At 41.2% G+C, this 21,982-nt stretch overlaps 1 protein-coding gene across 1 annotated transcript; it reads right to left on the bottom strand.

Moving 5' to 3' along the window:
• Window positions 1-1,331: 1,331 nt before the first annotated feature.
• On the bottom strand, window positions 1,332-13,492 carry LOC118363784 (actin-related protein 3-like). The gene is made up of 12 exons (XM_035744999.2): window positions 13,282-13,492; window positions 12,663-12,718; window positions 7,718-7,842; window positions 7,188-7,298; window positions 7,007-7,102; window positions 6,595-6,702; window positions 6,161-6,304; window positions 5,756-5,929; window positions 3,971-4,063; window positions 3,596-3,721; window positions 3,336-3,419; window positions 1,332-1,773 (listed from the first exon to the last, which is right to left on the bottom strand). Exons 1-12 carry the CDS (start codon window positions 13,323-13,325, stop codon window positions 1,678-1,680), a joined length of 1,257 nt encoding a protein of 418 aa, XP_035600892.1. The 5' UTR covers window positions 13,326-13,492; the 3' UTR covers window positions 1,332-1,677.
• Between the last annotated feature and the right edge of the window lie 8,490 nt (window positions 13,493-21,982).

The raw sequence follows: 21,982 nt of genomic DNA, 5'->3' as shown, positions 1-21,982 counted from the left end.
ACTTGGATTAGCTAACACAACTTGCCATTGAAACGCAGGTGTGATGGATGCTGATAATGGGCCTCTGTACGCCTATGTAGATATTCCATTCAAAATCTGCCGTTTCCAGCTACAATAGCCATTTATAACATTAACAATGTCTACACTGTATTTATGATCGATTTCATGTTATTTTAATGGACAAACAAAAGATGCTTTTCTTTCAAAACAATAACATTTCTAAGTGACCCCAAACCTTTGAACGGTAATGTGTGTATGCATGTGTACAGTAGTGGACAAAAGTTTTGAGAATGACACAAATATTAATTCAAAGTTTGCTGCTTCATTGTCTTTAGATATTTTTGTCAAATTTTACTATGGAGTACTGAAGTATAATTACAAGCATTTCATAAGTGTCAAAGGTTTTTATTGACAATTACATTAAGTTGATGCAAAGAGTCAATATTTGCAGTGTTGATCCTTCTTTTTCAAGACCTCTGCAATCCGCCCTGGCAATCTGTCAAATAACTTCTGGGCCACATCCTGACTGATGGCAGCCCATTCTTGCATAATCAATGCTTGGAGTTTGTGGGTTTTTGTTTGTGCACCTGCCTCTTGAGGATTGACTACAAGTTCTCAATGGGATTAAGGTCTGGGGAGTTTCCTGGCCATGGACCCAAAATATCGATGATTTGTTCCCTGAGCCATTTAGTTAGCACTTTTGCCTTATGGCAAGGTACTCCATCATGCTGGAAAAGGCATGGTTCATCACCAAATTGTTCCTGGATGGTTGCTCTCGGTGGATGTGTTCGTACCATTCTTTATTCATGGCTGTGTTCTTAAGGCAATATTGTGAGTGAGCCCACTTCCTTGGCTGAGAAGCAACCCTACACATGAATGGTCTCAGGATGCTTTACTGTTGGCATGACACAGGACTGATGGTAGCGCTCACCAAACAATCGGAAAGGGTATTCATCAGAGAAAATGACTTTACCCCAGTCCTCAGCGGTCCAATAACTGTACAGTGGAAAAGTTTTTTTGGGCATTAATTGCAATTCATCTGATCACCCTTCATAACATTCTGGAGTATATGCAAGTTGCCATCATACAAACTGAGGCAGCAGACTTTGTGAAAATGAATATTGTGTCATTCTCAAAACTTTTGGCCACGACTGTGTGTGTGTGTATATATATATATTATATATAAAAAAAGATTCAATAATATGAAATATCAACAAGGGCCTCCCTTGAACACTGAACATCTGAAAAAAAGAGCTATTGACTAAATATAATCCAACTGTACTTAATTGCTGTACGTGTGAATACCATAATAATAACATACGTCGGGCACATACTTAACCATACATGAGTTGCCTTTATTATCTTGCACATTATTCTGTGTCCACACAATTGCTCTGAAAATGCTTTAAGACCCCATTTCCTTCTCTTTTACATAGATATTCACCCCCCGTTTGTCAGCCTGATAGTTGGTCTGCAGTTGATGAATGAGTCATTCTCCATAGGAATAGAATCTAGTCATTCTATTTCTGTCATTCTCTTCCTGTATTTTGTCTTTAACCGTAGCCCTGGAAATAGGCTGGATTAAGCAGCGACCGTAGTGCAGTAATGCCACTCTGCCTCTGTCCGTCCACTCTGCTCCAAACTGCAAGCTCCAGTGATAACTGAGGAAAGTCCTTTTTAAGACATGACCCCGAAGACAGGGTTATGGCGGCAAATGCTCGGTCCGATTTCCTCATAGTCTTTTTTGGTGTGGCACACTTGGTAAAACTCCGGCTGATGAAAGAGTAGATATGACCGTTATTATTTGTTGGTGTACACTTTCTTTCAAGTTTCCTATTTTATATTCTAGCCAAGGCTAACAAAGCCTCCACGTGTCTGTCTTTAGCTTTTACATCAGTAGAATATATATATACACACTGCTCAAAAAAAACAAAGGGAACACTAAAATAACATATCCTAGATCTGAATTAATGAAATATTCTTATTAAGTACTTTTTTCTTTACATAGTTGAATGTGCTGACAACAAAATCACAAAAATGATCAATGGAAATCAAATGTATCAACCCATGGAGGTCTGGATTTGGAGTCACACTCAAAATTAAAGTGGAAAACCACACTACAGACTGATCCAACTTTGATGTAATGTCCTTAAAACAAGTCAAAATTAGGCTTAGTAGTGTGTGTGGCCTCCACGTGCCTGTATGACCTCACTACAACGCCTGGGCATGCTCCTGATGAGGTGGCGGATGGTCTCCTCTCATACCTGGACTAAAGCATCCGCCAACTCCTGGACAGTCTGTGGTGCAATGTGGCATTGGTGGATGGAGCGAGACATGATGTCCCAGATGTGCTTAATTGGATTCAGGTCTGGGGAACAGGCGGGCCAGTCCATAGCATCAATGCCTTCCTCTTGCAGGAACTGCTGACACACTCCAGCCACATGAGGCCTAGCATTGACTTGCATTAGGAGGTACCCAAGGCCAACCACACCAGCATATGGTCTCACAAGGGGTCTGAGGATCTCATCTCGGTACCTAATGGCAGTCAGGCTACCTCTGGCGAGCACATGGAGGGCTGTGCGGCCCCCCAAAGAAATGCCACCCCACACCATGACTGACCCACCGCCAAACCGGTCATGCTGGAGGATGTTGCAGGCAGCAGAACGTTCTCCACGGCATCTCCAGACTCTGTCACATGTGCTCAGTGTGAACCTGCTTTCATCTGTGAAGAGCACAGGGCGCCAGTGGCAAATTTTCCAATCTTGGTGTTCTCTGGCAAATGCCAAACGTCCTGCACGGTGTTGGGCTGTAAGCCTCCTCCACGTCTCCTGATGTACTGGCCTGTCTCCTGGTAGCGCCTCCATGCTCTGGACACTACGCTGACAGACACAGCAAACCTTCTTGGCACAGCTCGCATTGATGTGCCATCCTGGATGAGCTGCACTACCTGAGTCACTTGTATGGGTTGTAGACTCCGTCTCATGCTACCACTAGAGTGAAAGAACCGCCAGCATTCAAAAGTGACCAAAACATCAGTCAGGAAGCATAGGAACTGAGAAGTGGTCTGTGGTCACGACCTGCAGAACCACTCCTTTATTAGGGGTGTCTTGCTAATTGCCTATAATTTCCAACTGTTGTCTATTCCATTTGCACAACAGCATGTGAAATTTATTGTCAATCAGTGTTGCTTCCTAAGTGGACAGTTTGATTTCACAGAAGTGTGATTGATTTGGGAGTTACATTGTGTTGTTTAAGTGTTCCCTTTATTTTTTTGAGCAGTATATATCTGATAGAGGGATCTTTGTTAACTCATGTTACTAAGTTTTAGAACTCACAGTTGATGCCAACATAGACCCGCCGAACCAAACAGCATATCTCTGCATGTGGTGAGTGATGACTTGCACGTCGACGGGTTTGGGCTTGCAAGAAAACATGAAACATGTCATTATTGAGCCAATAACACACCTATGATTATGCTGGAAATTCAAAAATATGACATCATTTTGAACATTTTAGGAGCCACAACACCCATAAAGCTGTAGCATCCCTATAGAGTACATCAGCTGACTAGGTCAAATGTCAAATCTGTTCTCACCTTCAGCTTGCCACCGCTCAGTTCCTCACTGAGTTTCAGTCTGCCATCCACTGTCCTTTTCAGGTCCCTCTGCAGACGTCGGCCAAAGTCTCTGAACATAGTGGATCCTCCAGAGAGCACAATGTTCTGCATAGCAACAGACAAGGTAAATAGACACTTGGAACCTCGACATACTCCTGAATAGATCACTTAGAAAGTCAAACATTTCATCCTCCTACTTAATCTCATAACTTCTGGATGGAGACAAGTCTCAGTATCTGGCATAAGTATATAGTTTCAGTAAATCACGAGGACTTCTTTTCGATTGTCAAACGCAATGTTCTTGTCGCCTGTCATGTGAAATAAATAAAACAAACTTGAACTCCCCAGACGTACCTTATAGAGGGGACGTCTGACGTCAATAGGGCAGTTCTGAATGACTTCATCAACAACCTCGGAGATGGGTTGGGTGAAGTCGGGGTTGGCAAACTGGGGGAGGAGGAAAGTACAACCAACACATACAGTACAACCAATGTTATTATGATACAATTAGAGCCGAGTGATTAACAGAAATGTCAGTTCAATTATTTGAATTCCAAATCGTCTAGTTTTTTCCCTGTGAGCTCAATGCCGCATGTCTCACAGTTTCTCTAGAGATAAATCAGATCCAGCCTGAACTGTGCAATGTAATTGTAGTTTCCAACAGGCCAATATTCTATATAGTTTAGCGCATTAAAACGTGGTAATTAGCTACAATGACCATTGTGCATCTACTTGTCCAGTCTTTCTTTTAAGCTTGCTACTGAACAGAGAAGAGTGGTCGTGAGGCGACATAGAGAGCAGCTGTTACTTTGCGAGGTACATCATATGACACCTGCCCGTCGAACATCGCATTCCAAAATCATAGGCATTAATATGGAATTGGTCCCCCCCTTTGCTGCTATAACAGTCTCTACTCTTCAAGACTTTCCACTAGATGTTGGAACATTGCTGCAGGGTCTTGCTTCCATTCAGACACAAGAGCGTTAGTGAGGTCGGCACTAATGTTGGCTGATTAGGCCTGGCTCGAAGTCACCGTTCCAATTCATCCCAAAGGTGTTCGATGGGGATGAGGTCAGGCCTCTGTGCAGGCAAGTCAGGTTTTTCCACACCGATCTCAAAAAAACATTTCTGTATGCACCTCGCTTTGTGCACGGGGATATTGTCATGCTGAAACAGGAAAGGGCCTTCCCCAAACTGTTGCCACAAAGTTGGAAGCACAGAATTGTCTAGAATGTCATTGTATGCTGTAGCGTTACGATTTCCCTTCACTGGACCTATGGGGCCTAGCCCGAACCATGAAAAACAGCCCCAGACCATTGCTTTTGGGCACGTAGCGCTCTCCTGGCATCCGCCAAACACAGATTTGTCTGTCGGACTGCCAGATAGTGAAGCCTGATTCATCACTACAGAGAACAAATTTACACTGCACCAGAGTCCAAGGGTGGCGAGCTAGACTCTACTCCAGCCGACGCTTGGCATTGTGCATGGTGATCTTAGGCTTGTGTGCGGCTGCTCAGCCATCAAAACCCATTTCATGAAGCTCCCGACACAGTTGTTGTGCTGACGTTGCTTCCAGAGGCAGTTTGGAACTCAGTAGTGAGTGTTGCAACCAAGGACAGATTAATTTCACACGCTATGCGCTTCTGCACTTGGCGGTCCCGTTCTGTGAGCTTGTGTGGCCTACCACTTCACGGCTGTGCCGTTGTTGCTCTTAGATGTTTCCACTTCTCAATAACAGCACTTACAGTTGACCGGCACAGCTCTAGCAGGGCAGAAAGTTGACAAACTGACTAGTTGGAAAGGTGGCATCCTATGAGGGTGCCACATTGAAAGTCCCTGAGCTCTGCAGTAAGGACATTCTACTGCCAATGCTTGTCTATGGAGATTGCATGGCTGTGTGCTCAATTTTATACACGTCAGCATTATTAATTTTATACATGTCAACTTTTATTAATTATTTTATTCTGTGTTGTTACAGTATTCAACCCACATAATGAACAACGCATTTCATGTTTTCAAAATAATATTGAAACCGAAATCTGTGATTATGTTTTAATAATCGAACCAAAATCGCTCAGCACTAGATACAATACATTACACAAGCACAACAATATATATTGAAAATCAATGGGATCATACCTCTGGGTGGAAGAAGATCTCAGGGCCAAGGAAGCGCTCGTAGCCCACGTCGATGGTGAACTCCTTCTTGCTGATGGAGTTGATGCCCGTGTACTGCTTGATCCACTTAGAGCCGTCCGTATCGTACTTGTTGAACTCTTTCACCAGGTCAGGGCAGACATAACTGAACCTTTCCTGGAACACAATATGGAACCATTATCAATTGTAAGTCATAACCGAGTGTACATAAGACACTGGGTAGATGCCAAAGAGTTAACAAAGAGTCATGATCTGTGACTGTACATCTCTGGTCAATGGTGCAGCACTACTGACCTCTGCTGTTTAACCTGAGACATGCTCACAAATAATACAGATAATTCCTTTGGTTTGTGAAGGGAACAAAAAAAGTTATAAATGTGCTGGTACCTTGATGGCTTTGGCTGTTTCCAATGACTGCTCTGGTGGGATGCCCACCTCCCGCTCTCTCAGCAGCTGCTGGGTGAAGTAGGTGATGTCTCGACCAGCGATGGGGATGTGCTTTATACAGCTACCGATGACGTAGCCTTCTGCCTGGAAGAAAAACAACACAGATTGACAACACAATCTATTATCACTCGTACAGTAACGTAACGTTACCATATATGTGTTAGCAATAGTATATAGTTAGAATACATCCGAGTAGTGTTCAGTAGGGCACACTGTTCCAAACATTTACCGCAGATTAAGAAAATGTACTCTTGTTGGACAAGTTCAGGAAGTACCTCCCCGTTCCACTTTGTTTCAAAACGTTTGCTACCTACTAAACATGACCCAGTTCTAGTAAAGACTGTATGGAATGATGATCGAACGAATGCACCCACCACTGGGATGACGTGGGTGACCCCGTCACCGCTGTCAATCACCGTCCCCGTTAGGGTCCTCTCGCCTAATTGTCTGGAGGTCCATGAGGCTGCCAGCGCCAGGACCGCCTGAGGAGGAAAACACAGACTGTGTCACTTTCCACTAATGCCGACAACCCGTATTCGCAAATCAATACAATACAATTATATAGTCAGGGGAGTTCTGAACCTAGATCAGCACTCCTACTCCTTTTTTGAAAAGGGACCCAGAATTGAGATCCACCCAGGAGTTTCACGGACACCCTCATTTCCTCTTTGAAGTGTGTTGAGAGTTGCGATAATGCACTCAAAATCAAGTTTGACTTGACCCTTGAACATGACGAGGTGCAGGGAAGAGATTATATAGAACCAACCAAGAACAGAGAGGATTTACCTGCACAGCGATGTAAAGACCTGGAACGTTGAAGGACTCAAACATAATCTCTGCTGTGTACTCTCGGTTTTCAGGGGTATTCAGAGGAGGCTCGGTCTGTGGAAAAGAAAAGTACAAATCCCATAGGTTCCTGCTACTAAATAGCATATTTTCCACACTAACGTGCATGTTATGAACGTACCAAGAGGAAGTAGTGGTCTTCGGGCTCTGCCCGCAGATACTTGAAGATGACCTGTTCCATGAACCTCTCCATGAGATCCCAGTCATCCACGATCCCATGACGAATGGGCCACTGTTACAAGGGGAACAACCAAACCCAACATATCTCCATTAGGCTACTCAGTTCTAACAGGCCTTCAGCATGACTTTACATTTAAACTTTAAAAAGGGGCAATAACAAAGCGAACTCCCCGACACTGTTGTTTCGAGAAAAGCTGAGTAATTGGGCTGAAGAAATTGAACCGCTCTAAAAATCCATAGATAGAGATATGGTTGCAAAGACTGACCATCCAACATCGTAGTTTTCACCATGTTTTGTTTACAAACATCGGAGATGATAGATGATATTTTCGGTTCTGATGGGATATGCCAGTTGAACTAAGCCCATGAGGCATATTGAAGTTATATTCTTCCAGAACTAATATCATTAAAGTCCAAAAACGTATGTAGCAACTGCAGACTTCCCCTTCATCACTGGAAAATGCAATGTACCTTTGTTGCATAATTTGGTTTGTCTATTGCCTCGTCACCGATGTAAAAGTCCAGATCGTCCACCCCCTTCGTCATCCTGCGCTGGGCTTGGTCTCCAACCTTGGCCGACTCTTTGATGGCAATACCTGAAGTTTAGGCAGATTCAACTCCATTAATCCTTAGTACCAGCCTACATATGATTAGGTCATTGTTGATTGAAACATCATGACTTGAGGGTGCTGATAGGCAACGTTACACAGGTGAGCTGATTAAATCAAGCATAGGGAAAGCAAACTGCCTATGCTAAACATAAGAGAGGAAAATCAATGAGCGGCAGGCCTATTACTTCGATTTGTCTCAAAATCAGTAAGCAAATAGCCACATTTTAAAGAGATACTGACTCTGCATGGGTTTTTCGTTTGCTCATTACGAAAAACAAGATTTCAGTCATGGGGGTGTGGTTCGATGTGGCGGTTACTGAGGTTTGTCCCTCATGAGACACCGTAGGAATAAAGTCAGTATCACTTTCTCAAAATAGTCCGAATGAATTAAATTCAAATCAATTCAAAAGGGCTTTATTGGCATGGGAAACATGTTTACAATGCCAAAGCAAGTGAAATGGATAAACAATTAAAAATGAACAGTGAACATTATACGCACAAAAGTTTGAAAGGAATACAGACATTTCAAATGTCATAATATGGCTATGTACAGTGTTATATCAATGTGCAAATAATTAAAGTACAGAAGGGAAAATAAATACACAAATATGGGAGTGGTTTGGAATTCATAGTAACTCAAGAATTCTGTCATTTTTTAAAAATGTTTTTGCCGAGGTGCTTTTAGTCGCACGGTTTTACATCTAGCTAAGGTGTTTGGTGCAGTATTTCTCAAGTAAAATATTTTTGTGACGAGTTGTTTTATGTAAACAAAGTCCGATCGTCTGTGCTGCTGGGTAAGTCTGTCTCGCTGTCTGTGTTCTGCTATACAACTAGATATGTATCCCACGGTAATGGGCATGGTTGAAATCAAAACCAAACCCAAACCCATAAGTAAGTGTTTTGGACGACTGACTCTATGACCAAATTTAACCTACTTGTGCTTTTTAGACAATTCTATCACTGGAATAAATGTTTGACTAATATTAATGTCACATATTCCATTTAACCAGATCCGCTATTTTATGTTTTTAATTATTTTCACAGCATTGAATAAATGAGGTAAGCTTTATCCAACAACTTTGTGTGCCAACCCATTACACCCCTTTGTTTTGTCTGAATGTACGTGTTTTACCCACCAGCTAAGCTTCTGGGAGAGCGCAATCACTCTCTTTCGATTTGAAAATACATTCGATACAGGACCTTCTAATCAGCAGGTTTTACATGGGTGGAGTTATGGCTTGCCTGGTGACATCACAAGACTGTAAATAAGTTACACCAATAACAAAAGAGAGTTCCAAACCGCTTTGCCAATAACTGCTATTTTTTTCCATCCCCACTCAGACTCCTCCCAAACAGTCCTAGCAACATTACTGCTTGGGAATTATAATATTTTGCTTAAAAGCCATTTGTTTCTTTTTAACCATTTTAATAGAAAGCTATTGCAGTAGGGTACTTAAATTGTATCCAGAAATGATTTGATGTTGATATAAAAACAGCTGCATTGGGCCTTTAACTAACTGCATAATGTAACTTCATTGACAAAGTTGAGATTTACCAGGAGCACTTTGGTTTCCTGGGCCCACACGTACATAAAATGTATGCACGCATGACTAAGTCAATTTTGATAAGTGTGCTAAAATGGCATACATTATTATTATTATTATAATGTCGAACGATGAACATTGCTCGTTCAACTACTTCCTTGGAGCCTCTAAATGTTTAGGCCTACTTGTCATCCATCCAGGCTTCTAAAAGTGCACGTCATCAATCTACCGGCTACTTCAAGTCCACAGTCAGGTGGCCTTGGCAAGCTTCTCCGTTATTCTAGTCAGCAGGGGCACAAGGGGACTTCTGCTATGGAGCCATATCACTGAATATAGGCTGGACTAGCTTCCTTTCAAGCTGTGTCTGGACAGCTTTGAAGTTCTGAGAACAAGTGAATAGGCTAAGATGATTGAAAATAGCCAAAAATGGTTTGGATTGGTCACCGAGTAACTAGTCTACGGTCTTCTAACAAGCTAGCATTGCCATTTAGCGTCCTCTGGATGACTCAATGCTAGAGGAAGGCGGCCAACTTCAAACTTTGTGGTTTTACATTTGTTGAATTAGGCGTGCTCGCCTACTTCCTTTGACCACTCCAATCAGATAAGAAAAACAGGAAGGACCGATACCAAAATGCTTTCAGCAGATTCATTTAACTAATGACCACACATTATGTCCGCCTTATGAGTTAGCCAAATAATGGACTAAAGTAGCCTAAAGTTAATCCTAATAGACCAAGGACTTTCCATTTAAAGGGTAAATTGGCTCTGAAAGCCAAAACATGACAAATACTCCATCTAAACTCTAATCGAATCTCAATTGCGGTATGTTTCTGAAAACATAAATCCCTCTACTCTCATATCACGTCAAAATAATTTCACAAATGCAAGATGCACACTCACTGTATTAACAGTTGCAGCAGACAGACATTTTCAGTGAAAACACATTTGTGGCATCCATCTTCCATTTAGAACAGAATAACACTGTCCATCCAGGATGGACATTTTTCTTTGGCGTCACCTTCCATTAAAATAATCACATAGACATACAGTCGAAGTCGGAAGTTTACATACACGTAGGTTGGAGACATTGAAACTAGTTTTTGACCACTCCACAAATTTCTTGTTAACAAACTATAGTCTTGGCAAGTCGGTTAGGACATCTACTTTGTGCATGACACAAGTCATTTTCCCACCAATTGTTTACAGACAGATTATTTCACTGTATCACAATTCCAGTGGTTTAGAAGTTTACATACACTAAGTTGCCTGTGCCTTTAAACAGCCTTGAAAATTCCAGAAAATTATGTCATGGCTTTAGAAGTTTCTGATAGGCTAATTGACATCATTTGAGGCAATTGGAGGTGTACCTGTGGATGTATTTCAAGGCCTACTTTCAAACTCAGTGACTCTTTGCTTGACATCATGGGAAAATCAGTCAAGACCTCAGATATAAAATTGTAGACCTCCACAAGTCTGGTTCATCCTTGGGAGCAATTTCCAAATGCCTGAAGGTACCACGTTCATCTGTACAAACAATAGTACGCAAGTATAACCACCATGCGAACACGCAGCCATCATACCGCTCAGGAAGGAGACGCATTCCGTCTCCTAGAGATGAACGTACTTTGGTGCGAAAAGTGCAAATCAATCCCAGAACAACAGCAACGGACCTTGTGAAGATGCTGGAGGAAACAGGTACAAAGGTATCTATATCCACAGTAAAACGAGTCCTATATCAACATAACCCGAAAGGCCGCTTAGCAAGGAAGAAGCCACTGCTTCAAAACCGACATAGAAAAAGCCAGACTACAGTTTGCAACTGCACATGGGGACAAAGATCACACTTTTTTGAGAAATGTCTTCTGGTCTGATGAAACAATAACCGAACTGTTTGGCCATAATGAACATCGTTATGTTTGGAGGAAAAAGGGGGAGGCTTGCAAGCCGAAGAAGACCATCCTAACCATGAAGCACAGGGGTGGCAGCATCATGTTGTGGGGGTGCTTCGCTGCAGGAGGGACTGGTGCACTTCACAAAATAGATGGCATCATGAGGGATGGAAAACGATTTTGGATATATTGAATAAACATATCACGACATCAGTCAGGAAGTTAAAGCTTGGTCGCAAATAGGTCTTCCAAATGGACAATGGACAAGCATACTTCCAAAGTTGTGGCAAAATGGATTAAGGACAACAAAGTCAAGGTATTGGAGTGGCCATCACAAAGCCCTGACCTCAATCCTATAGAACATTTGTGGGCAGAACTGAAAAAGCAAGGCCTTCAAAACTGACTCAGTTTACACCAGCTCTGTCAGGAGGAATAGGCCAAAATTCACCCAACTTATTGTGGGAAGCTTGTGGAAGTTAAACAATTTAAAGGCAATGCTACCAAATACTAATTGAGTGTATGTAAACTTCTGACACACTGGGAATGTGATGAAAGAAATAAAAGCTTTTCTGACATTTCATATTCTTAAAATAAAGTGGTGATCCTAACCCGCCTAAGACAGGGACTTTTTACTAGGATTAAGTGTCAGGAATTGTGAAAAACTGAGTTTAAATGTATTTGGCTAAGGTGAATGTAAACTTCCGACTTAAACTGTACATTCTCACATCATACACATTTAAACGAGTCAGTCCATCATGTTGCATACACTAACAGAGGACATTAGTAGATTCACTCACAAACGACCACTTTCTCAACTGCACTAGATAGATAAGTACATAAACCGATACAATTTACTTTGCAATTAGTAGTCCAACAGCACAAGGAACGAATGAATGTTTGAACACGTTCTTCTTGGCCGTGGGCATTCTGAAGTGCCGGACAGAGGGAAGCCTCTCGAACTGAGCGTGTAGAGGGTGGGAGGGGGGGTCGCCAACAAAAGCCAGTGCCTTCTTTTTGGTTGCCTTATAGAACAGAATGCTCAAATGTGCATGTGGTCGACCAATTACTTTGCTGGCTGTGTTGACTATTCTGGTTAGTTTGCTTTTTCTCCTCACTCTCAGATTCCCATACCAGACTGTCATATTGAACGTAAGGATGCAGGTGTTTGGAGACGCAGATAGCTATTTAGCACTTATTCTGTCCGTTTTCCATAAACAAGCACCTTTAGATGGACATATCGCCGTGTGGAAACTCTAACCCTATTTTTTATTTTAATTATTTCTCGCTGATATGAAAGATAAGGTCCTTAAGCAAAAAACAAAATGTGCACAGAGTTTGGGGAACCACTGCTGTATGATACAGAAATACTTACATGAAGGAACAATAAACTGTGGCTCTGTGTTTCCAGCATATCCAATCTTTGTGTACCTACAACAAAAGCATTGCATGAGAAAGTTCAGTGGGTTATATAGATCCTAATGATGCATGATCTAAAGCAGTATATATATATATATATGGTCGTGAGACCATAGGCCTACTGGTAAAATGCACATAGGGGTACTCAGTCCGAGCAGTGACATTTCAGTTGATGGTACAGTAACCGAAAAAGGTTGGAAACCACTAATCTTAAAAGGTGGCATAACTATCTGTGGACTAGGCCAGTTATACGCTTCCATAAATTGAAACAGTCACGTAGACTCTGGTAAAATATTAAAGTCAATGCATACTAAAGTTACTAATATAACGTCTAACGAGTGGGGAACCCTGAATGAAATTAGCTACTAGCAAGCCATCTTGTAATGCCTAAAATGGTTAACTAGCTATCTTGCTGGCTGGATTAAACGAAATTAAGCAAATTAAGGTTGTTGTGACTAGCTAGCTATCTTGATTGGTTTACTTTGCACGCCCAACATTTCTGCCCTGTCTGGGTGCATCTAGCTAAAGCCAATGAATAAGTTAGTTATCTATTAGCATTAACACTTGCTACTTACCCTGTGCCACAGTCAACTACACAAGCCGGTAGACGTCCAGCCATGTTTTCTTAAATATCTACTGCAGAGTGCAATAGTGAATTGCTGCTTTATTCCAATGGGTCTTATAAAAAGGAAATTCGTTTGTTTTGGGTAGAGGGATAACCATTTATTTAGCTAGCTAGTTTAGAGGCGGAACCCTGAACCCGCAGAGTGATGTTACCTCCGCAATGACCTGATGCGGAAGTTGAAAGCGGCTGACGTGACGCTGATCATAACGTTTGTTAAAGCATTTCTCATATCGCACCTTATCAGAAGGGTAAGCGAATGTACACTTTCTAATTGTAATGTAAACATATTAAACAATTATTCTCTATAATGTACCGATAGTTTGTATAGTAGCAGCAGAATAACTGTGTTCAGTCAATTCACGGACAGGATTCTGTGACGCCTGATATGAGGGCAGTAGACTATCTGAATATAATATCTTCTTTGAACATTGCATGACGCTATAGACATCAATGACATTAAAATGCATTGCATCAATGCGTTAGGTTGACCTTTTGGGTGAACATGAAAACCAAGCTCTCTTCTCTCTATCCTGGAAGTAAACTGCATTAGTGATCAGTTTCACCCAAGACCATCTCAAAAGTTTCCATCATTTTCAGAGACCGAGTTAAAATCAGTTTCAAGTTGGATATTCGACAATAGCTTTCAAACCACTTGAGCCACAGACTCCAAATAAGTGTCATGATGTTGGAAAATTGTGACTGTGACATGTTGGTACGTTCCTTTGAATTTGATCAAGTTGACATTCAGTGATCTGTGCTCAGTGGGAATCTAGGCTTCTTCTGTCCGTTTTATATAGGCCTCCCTCCCCAGACAAGCTGGAGATACCTCTTCCCACTTCATAGGGCATGAGCCAGATCCATGCAATGCCAATGGGTTTAGTCTCTGCCTCGAGTCTAGTGAGCATAGAGGAGACCTCCCCACCTACAATGTGTGGGGCCGGCAAGCACCGTAGCTGGGGAGATCTACGGGAAGGGCCCGGCGCGCTTCCAGAGTTGCCGGGCCCAACCCCCAACCATTCCGCCTTCGGCCCGCTGACAGACAGCACCCCGACGAACCCCCGCATGCAGCCCCTTGCGAGACCACGCACGAGAGACTACGAGATGGGCCGCACAATGACCTTCCAATGGGTGCGAGAGGAGGGCGGCGGAGCAAAATGTGGTGTGTGATGTGAGATGAAAATTGACAAACTAAAGGGTGTGGAATATAGAAGGGTAGTCAGTAGACATTCTGAACCTTGTTTGAAGTCAGTAGGTCACATGACCAAGGAGCTATTGAAATTTTGAAAAATTTATGTCAAATCGTGTGAGATGAAAATTGATAAACAAAAGGGTGTGCAATATGTGGGCCCAGAATTGTACATTCTGAACCTTGTTTGAGTCCAGTAGGTCACATGACCAAGGAACAATTGAAATTTGATTTTTTTTTACATGTAAAAATATGTGTAAAAATTTTATGTAAAAATGTGTGAGATGAAAATGGACAAACTAAAGGGTGTGCAATATAGTAGGGTAGTCATTGGACATTCTCTATTGACATTTTACATTTTGAAATATTCATGTAAAATTGTGAGATGAAAATGGACAAACAAGGATGTGCAATGTGTAGGGCCACTGGGTGCACAGTCGTGGCCAAAAGTTTGGAGAATGACACAAATATAAATTTTCACAAGTCTGCTGCCTCAGTTTGTATGATGGCAATTTGCATATACTCCAGAATGTTATGAAGAGTGATCAGATGAATTTCAATAATTGCAAAGTCCCTCTTTGCCATGCAAATGAACTCAATCCCCAAAAAACATTTCCACTGCATTTCAGCCCTGCCATAAAAGGACCAGCTGACATCATGTCAGTGATTCTCTCGTTAACACAGGTGTGAGTGTTGACGGGGACAAGGCTGGAGATCACTCTGTCATGCTGATTGAGTTCAAATAACAAACTGGAAGCTTCAAAAGGCGGGTGGTGCTTGGAATCACTGTTCTTCCTCTGTCAGCCATGGTTACCTGCAAGGAAACACGTGCCGTCATCATTGCTTTGCACAAAAGGGCTTCAAAGGCAAGGATATTGCTGCCAGTAAGATTGCACCTAAATCAACCATTTATCGGGTCATCAAGAACTTCAAGGAGAGCGGTTCAATTGTTGTGAAGAAGGTTTCAGGATGCCCAAGAAAGTCCAGCAAGCTCGAGGACGTCTCCTACAGTTGATTCAGCTGCGGGATCGGGGCACCACCAGTACAGAGCTTGCTCAGGAATGGCAGCAGGCAGGTGTGAGTGCATCTGCATGCACAGTGAGGTGAAGACTTTTGGAGGATGGCCTGGTGCCAAGAAGGGCAGCAAAGAAGCCACTTCTCTCCAGGAAAAACATCAGGGACAGACTGATATTCTGAAAAAGGTACAGGGATTGGACTGCTGAGGACCGGGGTAAAGTCATTTTCTATGATGAATCCCTTTCCAATTGATTGGGGAATCTGAAAAAGGAGCTTGTCCGGATAAGACAAGGTGAACGCCACCATCAGTCCTGTGTCATGCCAACAGTAAAGCATCTTGAGACCATTCATGTGTGGGGTTGCTTCTCAGCCAAGAGAGTGGGCTCACTCACAATTTTTCCTAAGAACACAGCCATGAATAAAGAATGGTACCAACACATCCTCCGAGAGCAACTTCTCCCAACCATCCAGGAACAGTTTGGTGACAGACAATGCCTTTTCCAGCACGATGGAGCACCTTGCCATAAGGAAAAAGTGATAACTAAGTGGCTAGGGGAAAAAACATTGATATTTTGGGTCCATGGCCAGGAAACTCCCCAGAACTTAATCCCATTGAGAACTTGTGGTCAATCCTCAAGAGGTGGGTGGACAAACAAAAACCCACAAATTCTGACAAACTCCAAACATTGATTATGCAAGAATGGGCTGCCATCAGTCAGGATGTGGCCCAGAAGTTAATTGACAGCATGCCAGGGCGGATTGCAGTGGTCTTGAAAAAGAAGGGTCAACACTACAAATATTGACTCTTTGCATCAAGTTCATGTAATTGTCAATAAAAGCCTTTGACACTTGTGAAATGCTTGTAATTATACTTCAGTATTCCATAGTAACATCTGAAAAAATATCTGAAGACACTGAAACAGCAAACTTTGTGGAAATTAATATTTGTGTCACTCTCAAAACTTTTGGCCATGACTGTACATTCTGAACTTTGTTTGAAGTCAGTAGGTCACATGACCAAGGAGCTTTTGAAATTCAAAAATGTTAATAAATAATTATGTGAAATTTAAATCGACAAAAAAATGTGTGTCTATGCCATCAGGTTAGCTAGAATCAGTTTGAAAGTTTTAGGAATAGTGGTTAAAGAGTTATTGACTAACTGCTCTTGGTGGACGTAAGGAAAACTACAGGCGAATAGCCATCGACTATCCAACCTGAATCTTTCTTTACTCCGGTTTTTCAGAGCTATGTGTCCCTCGAAGCTATAGGCTACTGCAGCCCCCACAAAAACCATCTCCACCGATCTGCTCTGTTTAAAGATGATATCATTGATTTACCTCCCATCAACCAGCCAAGGAGGATTGTATTCCTTTCCACCATGACCACATGGAATGGAAGGCCACTGATAAAGAAGATATATTAGCCGAGAGAGCTCTGGGGCTTAGAGCTGGATCCATCATGGAGGACCATCTTGCGGCTCCACTAGATCCAATCCTTGAGCTTTATAGAACATTGCCTTATTTCTCTCCAGGAAGAGTCATCCATCGCTCACGTCGGTGGTCCCTCACTCCCTGTATCCTCCCAAAGCCCTCAGCTTTCTCTTCTTGTTCAAACGGTACTCTCCAGTCTCCAGTCAGTGGGAGAAACCATTCCTTTACTGTGTTGACATTAGGATGGGATAAGGAAAAGCTGACAAATAAATACAGTTTAGCTGAGAAACCTTTCAAAGGTACATTTGATTCCAGTCATTTAATATTAAATGTATAGTGCCAGAGTTACTGTATTTGAAGGGCTGCTATAAGAAAGAGGATGCATACAGTAAATTATTATACTTGGGGTATATTGCTATTTCACCAGTAGGTGGCAATATGCATTTCACAGTACAATGCACAGTCAGTACCAATAGAAAGTACACCCCCTGTTTTCACATACGTTTTTTTGTGGGATTGAAATAGAAATTGTACTTTTTTTTACGTTGATCTACACAAGATACTCTATGTGAAAGTGAAAATATGTATATATGTGTATATGTATATACGTATATACATGTATATTTCTCTATATATTTTTTTTTACAAATGAAAAACAATTAAATAACTCAAATATAGTCGTTGCATAAGTATTTGCCCCGTTTGTTTAGGCAAGCCTAAATTATTTCAGAAGTAAATTTGGCTTAAGAAATCACAAATCATGTTATCTTGACTCACCAGGTATGTGCCCGGGTAGGACGCCAGGTGGCGCCCCTAAGGGGGTGGGTGGGCAGAGGGGGGTCCTGTCACACCCTAATCTGTTTCACCTTACTTGTGCTTGTCTCCACCCCCCACCAAGTGTCTCCTATTCTTCTCCATTATCCCCTGTGTATTTATACCTGCGTTTTCTGTTTGCCTGTTTGTCTCTTGCCAGTTCGTCTTGTTTTGTCAGGTCTTTTCAGTGTGTTTCCCGTTTCTCCAGTTCTTGTCTTCTAGTCTTCCCGGTTCTGACCTTTCTGCCTGTCCTGAGCCTGCCTGCCATTCTGTCCCTGATTGACTCTGCCTTGGATTTACAAACCTCTGCCTGCCCTTGACCTGCCCTTTGCCTGCCCATTGTTATAATACATATTCTGAGAACCAAACTATCTGCCTCCTGTGTCTGCATCCTGGTCATATCCTGAGTCATGATAGTTGTTCATTATTTGGACCTTCCTATCTACCATATACTCCATCTAAAAGTGTATCGATTCTCAATTGCGGTACAGTTAAAATACTTCTCCTGGACATTATCATTCAGCTGTTGATAAGACAAGACATGATAAAAAAAAAATTTAAAAAGCTTTTTTTTGCTAATGTATGAAAGGGGTCCCTGGGTCTCTGATTTGCTTGGGAGGGGTTCCCTGGTCAAGAAAAAGGTTGAAGACCCCAGTTATAGAAAGAGAGGATGAATGCCAATCCAATCATTGCACAGGACCTGGACAGAAATATTCACTAAATATACAAAAGTATGTGGACACACCATTCAAATTAGTGGATTTGACTATTTCAGCCACACCCGTTGCTGGCAGTTGTCTAAAATCTAGCACACAGCCATCCAATCTCCATAGACAAACATTGGCAGTAGAATGGCCTTACTGAAGTGCTCAGTGACTTTCAACGTGGCACCATCAAAGGATGCAACCTCTCTAACAAGTCAGTTCGTCAAATGTCTGCCCTGCTAGAGCTGCCCGGTCAACTGTAAGTACTGTTATTGTGAAGTGAAAATGTCTAGGAGCAACACCAGCTCATCCGTGAAGTGGTAGGCCACACAAACTCACAAAACGGGACCACCAAGTGCTGAAGCGCAAAGCTCGTAAAAATCACCTGTCTTAGATTGAAACACACACTACCGAGTTCCAAACTGCCTCTGGAAGTAACGTCAGCAAAAAAACTGTTCGGAGGGAGCTTCATGAAATGGTTTTCCATGGCCGAGCAGCCGTGCCAAGCTTAAGATCTCCGTGCTCAATGCCAAGCGTCGCCTGGAGTGGTGTAAAGCTTACCCGCCATTGGACTCTGGAGCAGTGGAAACGCGTTCTCTGGAGTGATGAATCACGCTTCACAATCTGGCAGTCCGAAGCGTGATTCTTCACTTCAGAGAACGCGTTTGCATTTGGGAATCTGGGTTTGGCAGAAGCCAGGAGAATGCTACCTGCCCCAATGCAACTAAACCCGTTTGTTTAGTTGCTGTTGACTTAGTTGCTGTTGTCAAAATCTGTGCATGAGAAAATAAATGCAACTATTTATTCAGTTTTACTCCCTTGAGGTGATGGATTCAAGCTCTTTTTGTCATGTCTACTCCCGCTCGACGGTCCTGGCAACACATTTATTATTATTTTTTCAATTTTTTTTTCAGTTTATACTGTTTATAGACTTGTTTATACTGTATTATTGACTGTATGTTTGTTTTACTCCATGTGTAACTCTGTGTCGTTGTATGTGTCGAACTGCTTATTATTATGCACACCTGGCAACTGAGATAAAGTTGGTTTTATATTCACACATTCAACAGACACCCAACAGACATTCGCCAAAAGCCATTTATAAATGTAAAAATCTATAACTAATTCACTGTTTGTCACAGAATCATGGAAATAGATATGATTTATTCTATGAATGTCTAGCATACATTTACAACCTTTGTTTTGAGTAGAAATTCCAGTTTTGACTTGATAGAAATACATCAAATCTATAAAAATGCCATTTAATGCGGTATAAATCAATAACTAATTCACTGTTTGTCACAAACATCAAACTGTGTATGATTTATTCTATAAATGTCTAGCATACTTTTACAACCTTTGTTTTGAGGAAAGATGTCTGTTTTGATTTTAAAGAAATACATAAAATCTACAAAATGCCATTTGAAGCGGTATAAATCAATAACTAATTCACTTTTTGTCACAGAAACATCAAACTAGGTATGATTTATTCTATAAATGTCTAGTATACTTTTACAACCTTTGCTTTGAGTAGAAATTCCAGTTTTGACTTGATAGAAATACATAAAATCTCAAATATTGCATTTAAAGATGAAGAAATCAATAACTAATTCAGTGATTGTCGCAGAAAAAAAGTGAAAATATGCATTTATTTGCAATAACTTTAAAGAAATGTTCATTTTAAGTGCAATTTGTTCTATATGAAGTTAGACCATGTTTACAATCTTAAATGGTATGCCAAATCAATGTTTGCATTTTTAGTGCAACAGTTCCACATTTTAAAGTAGTTACATGGCACAACAGTAATTTATTTATACGTCTCTAATCTAACAGCAAAGAGGCCCCTTCCAAACATTTTCTATTTTGGTTTTGTTGAAGACCTTCTTTGTCATCCCCAGACAAGCTGAATGGTGCCATCTCTGGCACACAGAGCATTCTATCTGCAGTATTAAAAACATAAAACAGGGTTATGTTTATTTACATGTAAATCACAGTTCTGGAATACCCAAATTCTGTTACATGCTTTTGCAATTAGGAACATTTTCAAATTTAATTGGATTTGCTAAATTGGATTGCTCAATTTCTAAATTGACTTTAAATGACATGCATTTGCTCACAACCCTGACAGAAGCACACATAACTGAGGTGTTAATCACCGTTGAGTATTCAGGCAATATAAATCATATAGTATTAAAATAATACATTGTAGATATCACAAACAACTCGGTTTGAGCAGTGTCTGTCTGTTATACGTTTGATCAGTGGGTATAATGGTAAATCTGATCCCCAAGGTTCTCATAGGCTCACTTGGATATATAGAGTCGGAGGTAAAGAAAACAATATGAAACCAGGACATTTAAAACACTGGCAGAATTATTTCATCCACATCCATTCACACAAAATGTATTTAAAAGTAGAAATACCCTTCTAAGACCACTGTCTTTCTGTATGTTTTCAAATGTCTTCAAATTGTTCTTTCTTCAAGTAATGGGAATTTATAATACCTATGTTGGTGATGTAGGTAGTACTAGGCAGGTAGACTAGTGGTCAGAGCATTGGACTAGTAAGGTTGCAAGATCGAATCCCTGAGCCGACAAGGTTAAAAACTGTCATTCTGCCCCTGAACAAGGCCGATAACCCACTGTTCCTAGGCATTGAAAATAAGAATTTGTTCTTAACGGACTTGCCTAGTAAAATAATGGGTAGTAGTTGCACACCTCCCTGCTGAAATTATTATGTAGTGCTGATTTGGGCCAGTCTTCACTGTGGAATGTCCATGTTGATCATCTTGGTCCTCTTGATCCATCCATCCACCTGTCTTCTTTGTTAGTCAGGCCTGACCCCTTCATCCCGTAGTTTTTTCCTGTAATCTATTTTAATATGACTAAAGATGCAGAATTTTCTGCCAGGCCCCTTCTAATAGGGTTTAACAGACTCATTAGACTCATTGACCACAAGCCCTCTCGATGGACTATTTGCCCTCTATCAAATCAATCAATTTCCTCAACACAAAGGTTGTAAATGTATGCTAGACATTTATAGACTACATCATACCTAGTTTGATGTTTTTTTGACAAACGGTGAATAAGTTATTGATTTATACCACTTTAAATGGCATCTTATAGATGATGTATTTCTATAAAATCAAAACTGGAATTTTTACCCGCAACAAAGATTATAAAAATGTGCTAGACATTTATAGAACAAGTCATACCAGATTTGATGTTTATATGAAAAACGGTGAATTAGTTATTGATTTTTACTTTTTTTAATGGCTTTTGGCGAATGTCTGTTGAATGTGTGAATATAAAAACAACTTTACCTTGGTCACCTGGCAACCATTATTACGCACACATGCGCCCCATCATCTGTCACACCCGGACTTCATTACTACCTTGATGACTTACCATTTATCTAGCACTCTGTTCCATCAGTCATCAGGTAGTATTGTTTATGTTTCCTTGTTCGACACGGCTCTTGTTTTTAATCGTTGATATTAAA

This window comes from Oncorhynchus keta, chromosome 30, assembly GCF_023373465.1.
Source record: "Oncorhynchus keta strain PuntledgeMale-10-30-2019 chromosome 30, Oket_V2, whole genome shotgun sequence".
Lineage (NCBI taxonomy): Eukaryota > Metazoa > Chordata > Actinopteri > Salmoniformes > Salmonidae > Oncorhynchus > Oncorhynchus keta.
Note: the sequence above shows the minus strand (reverse complement) of the source record. Positions and strands in the feature narration are given on the sequence as shown.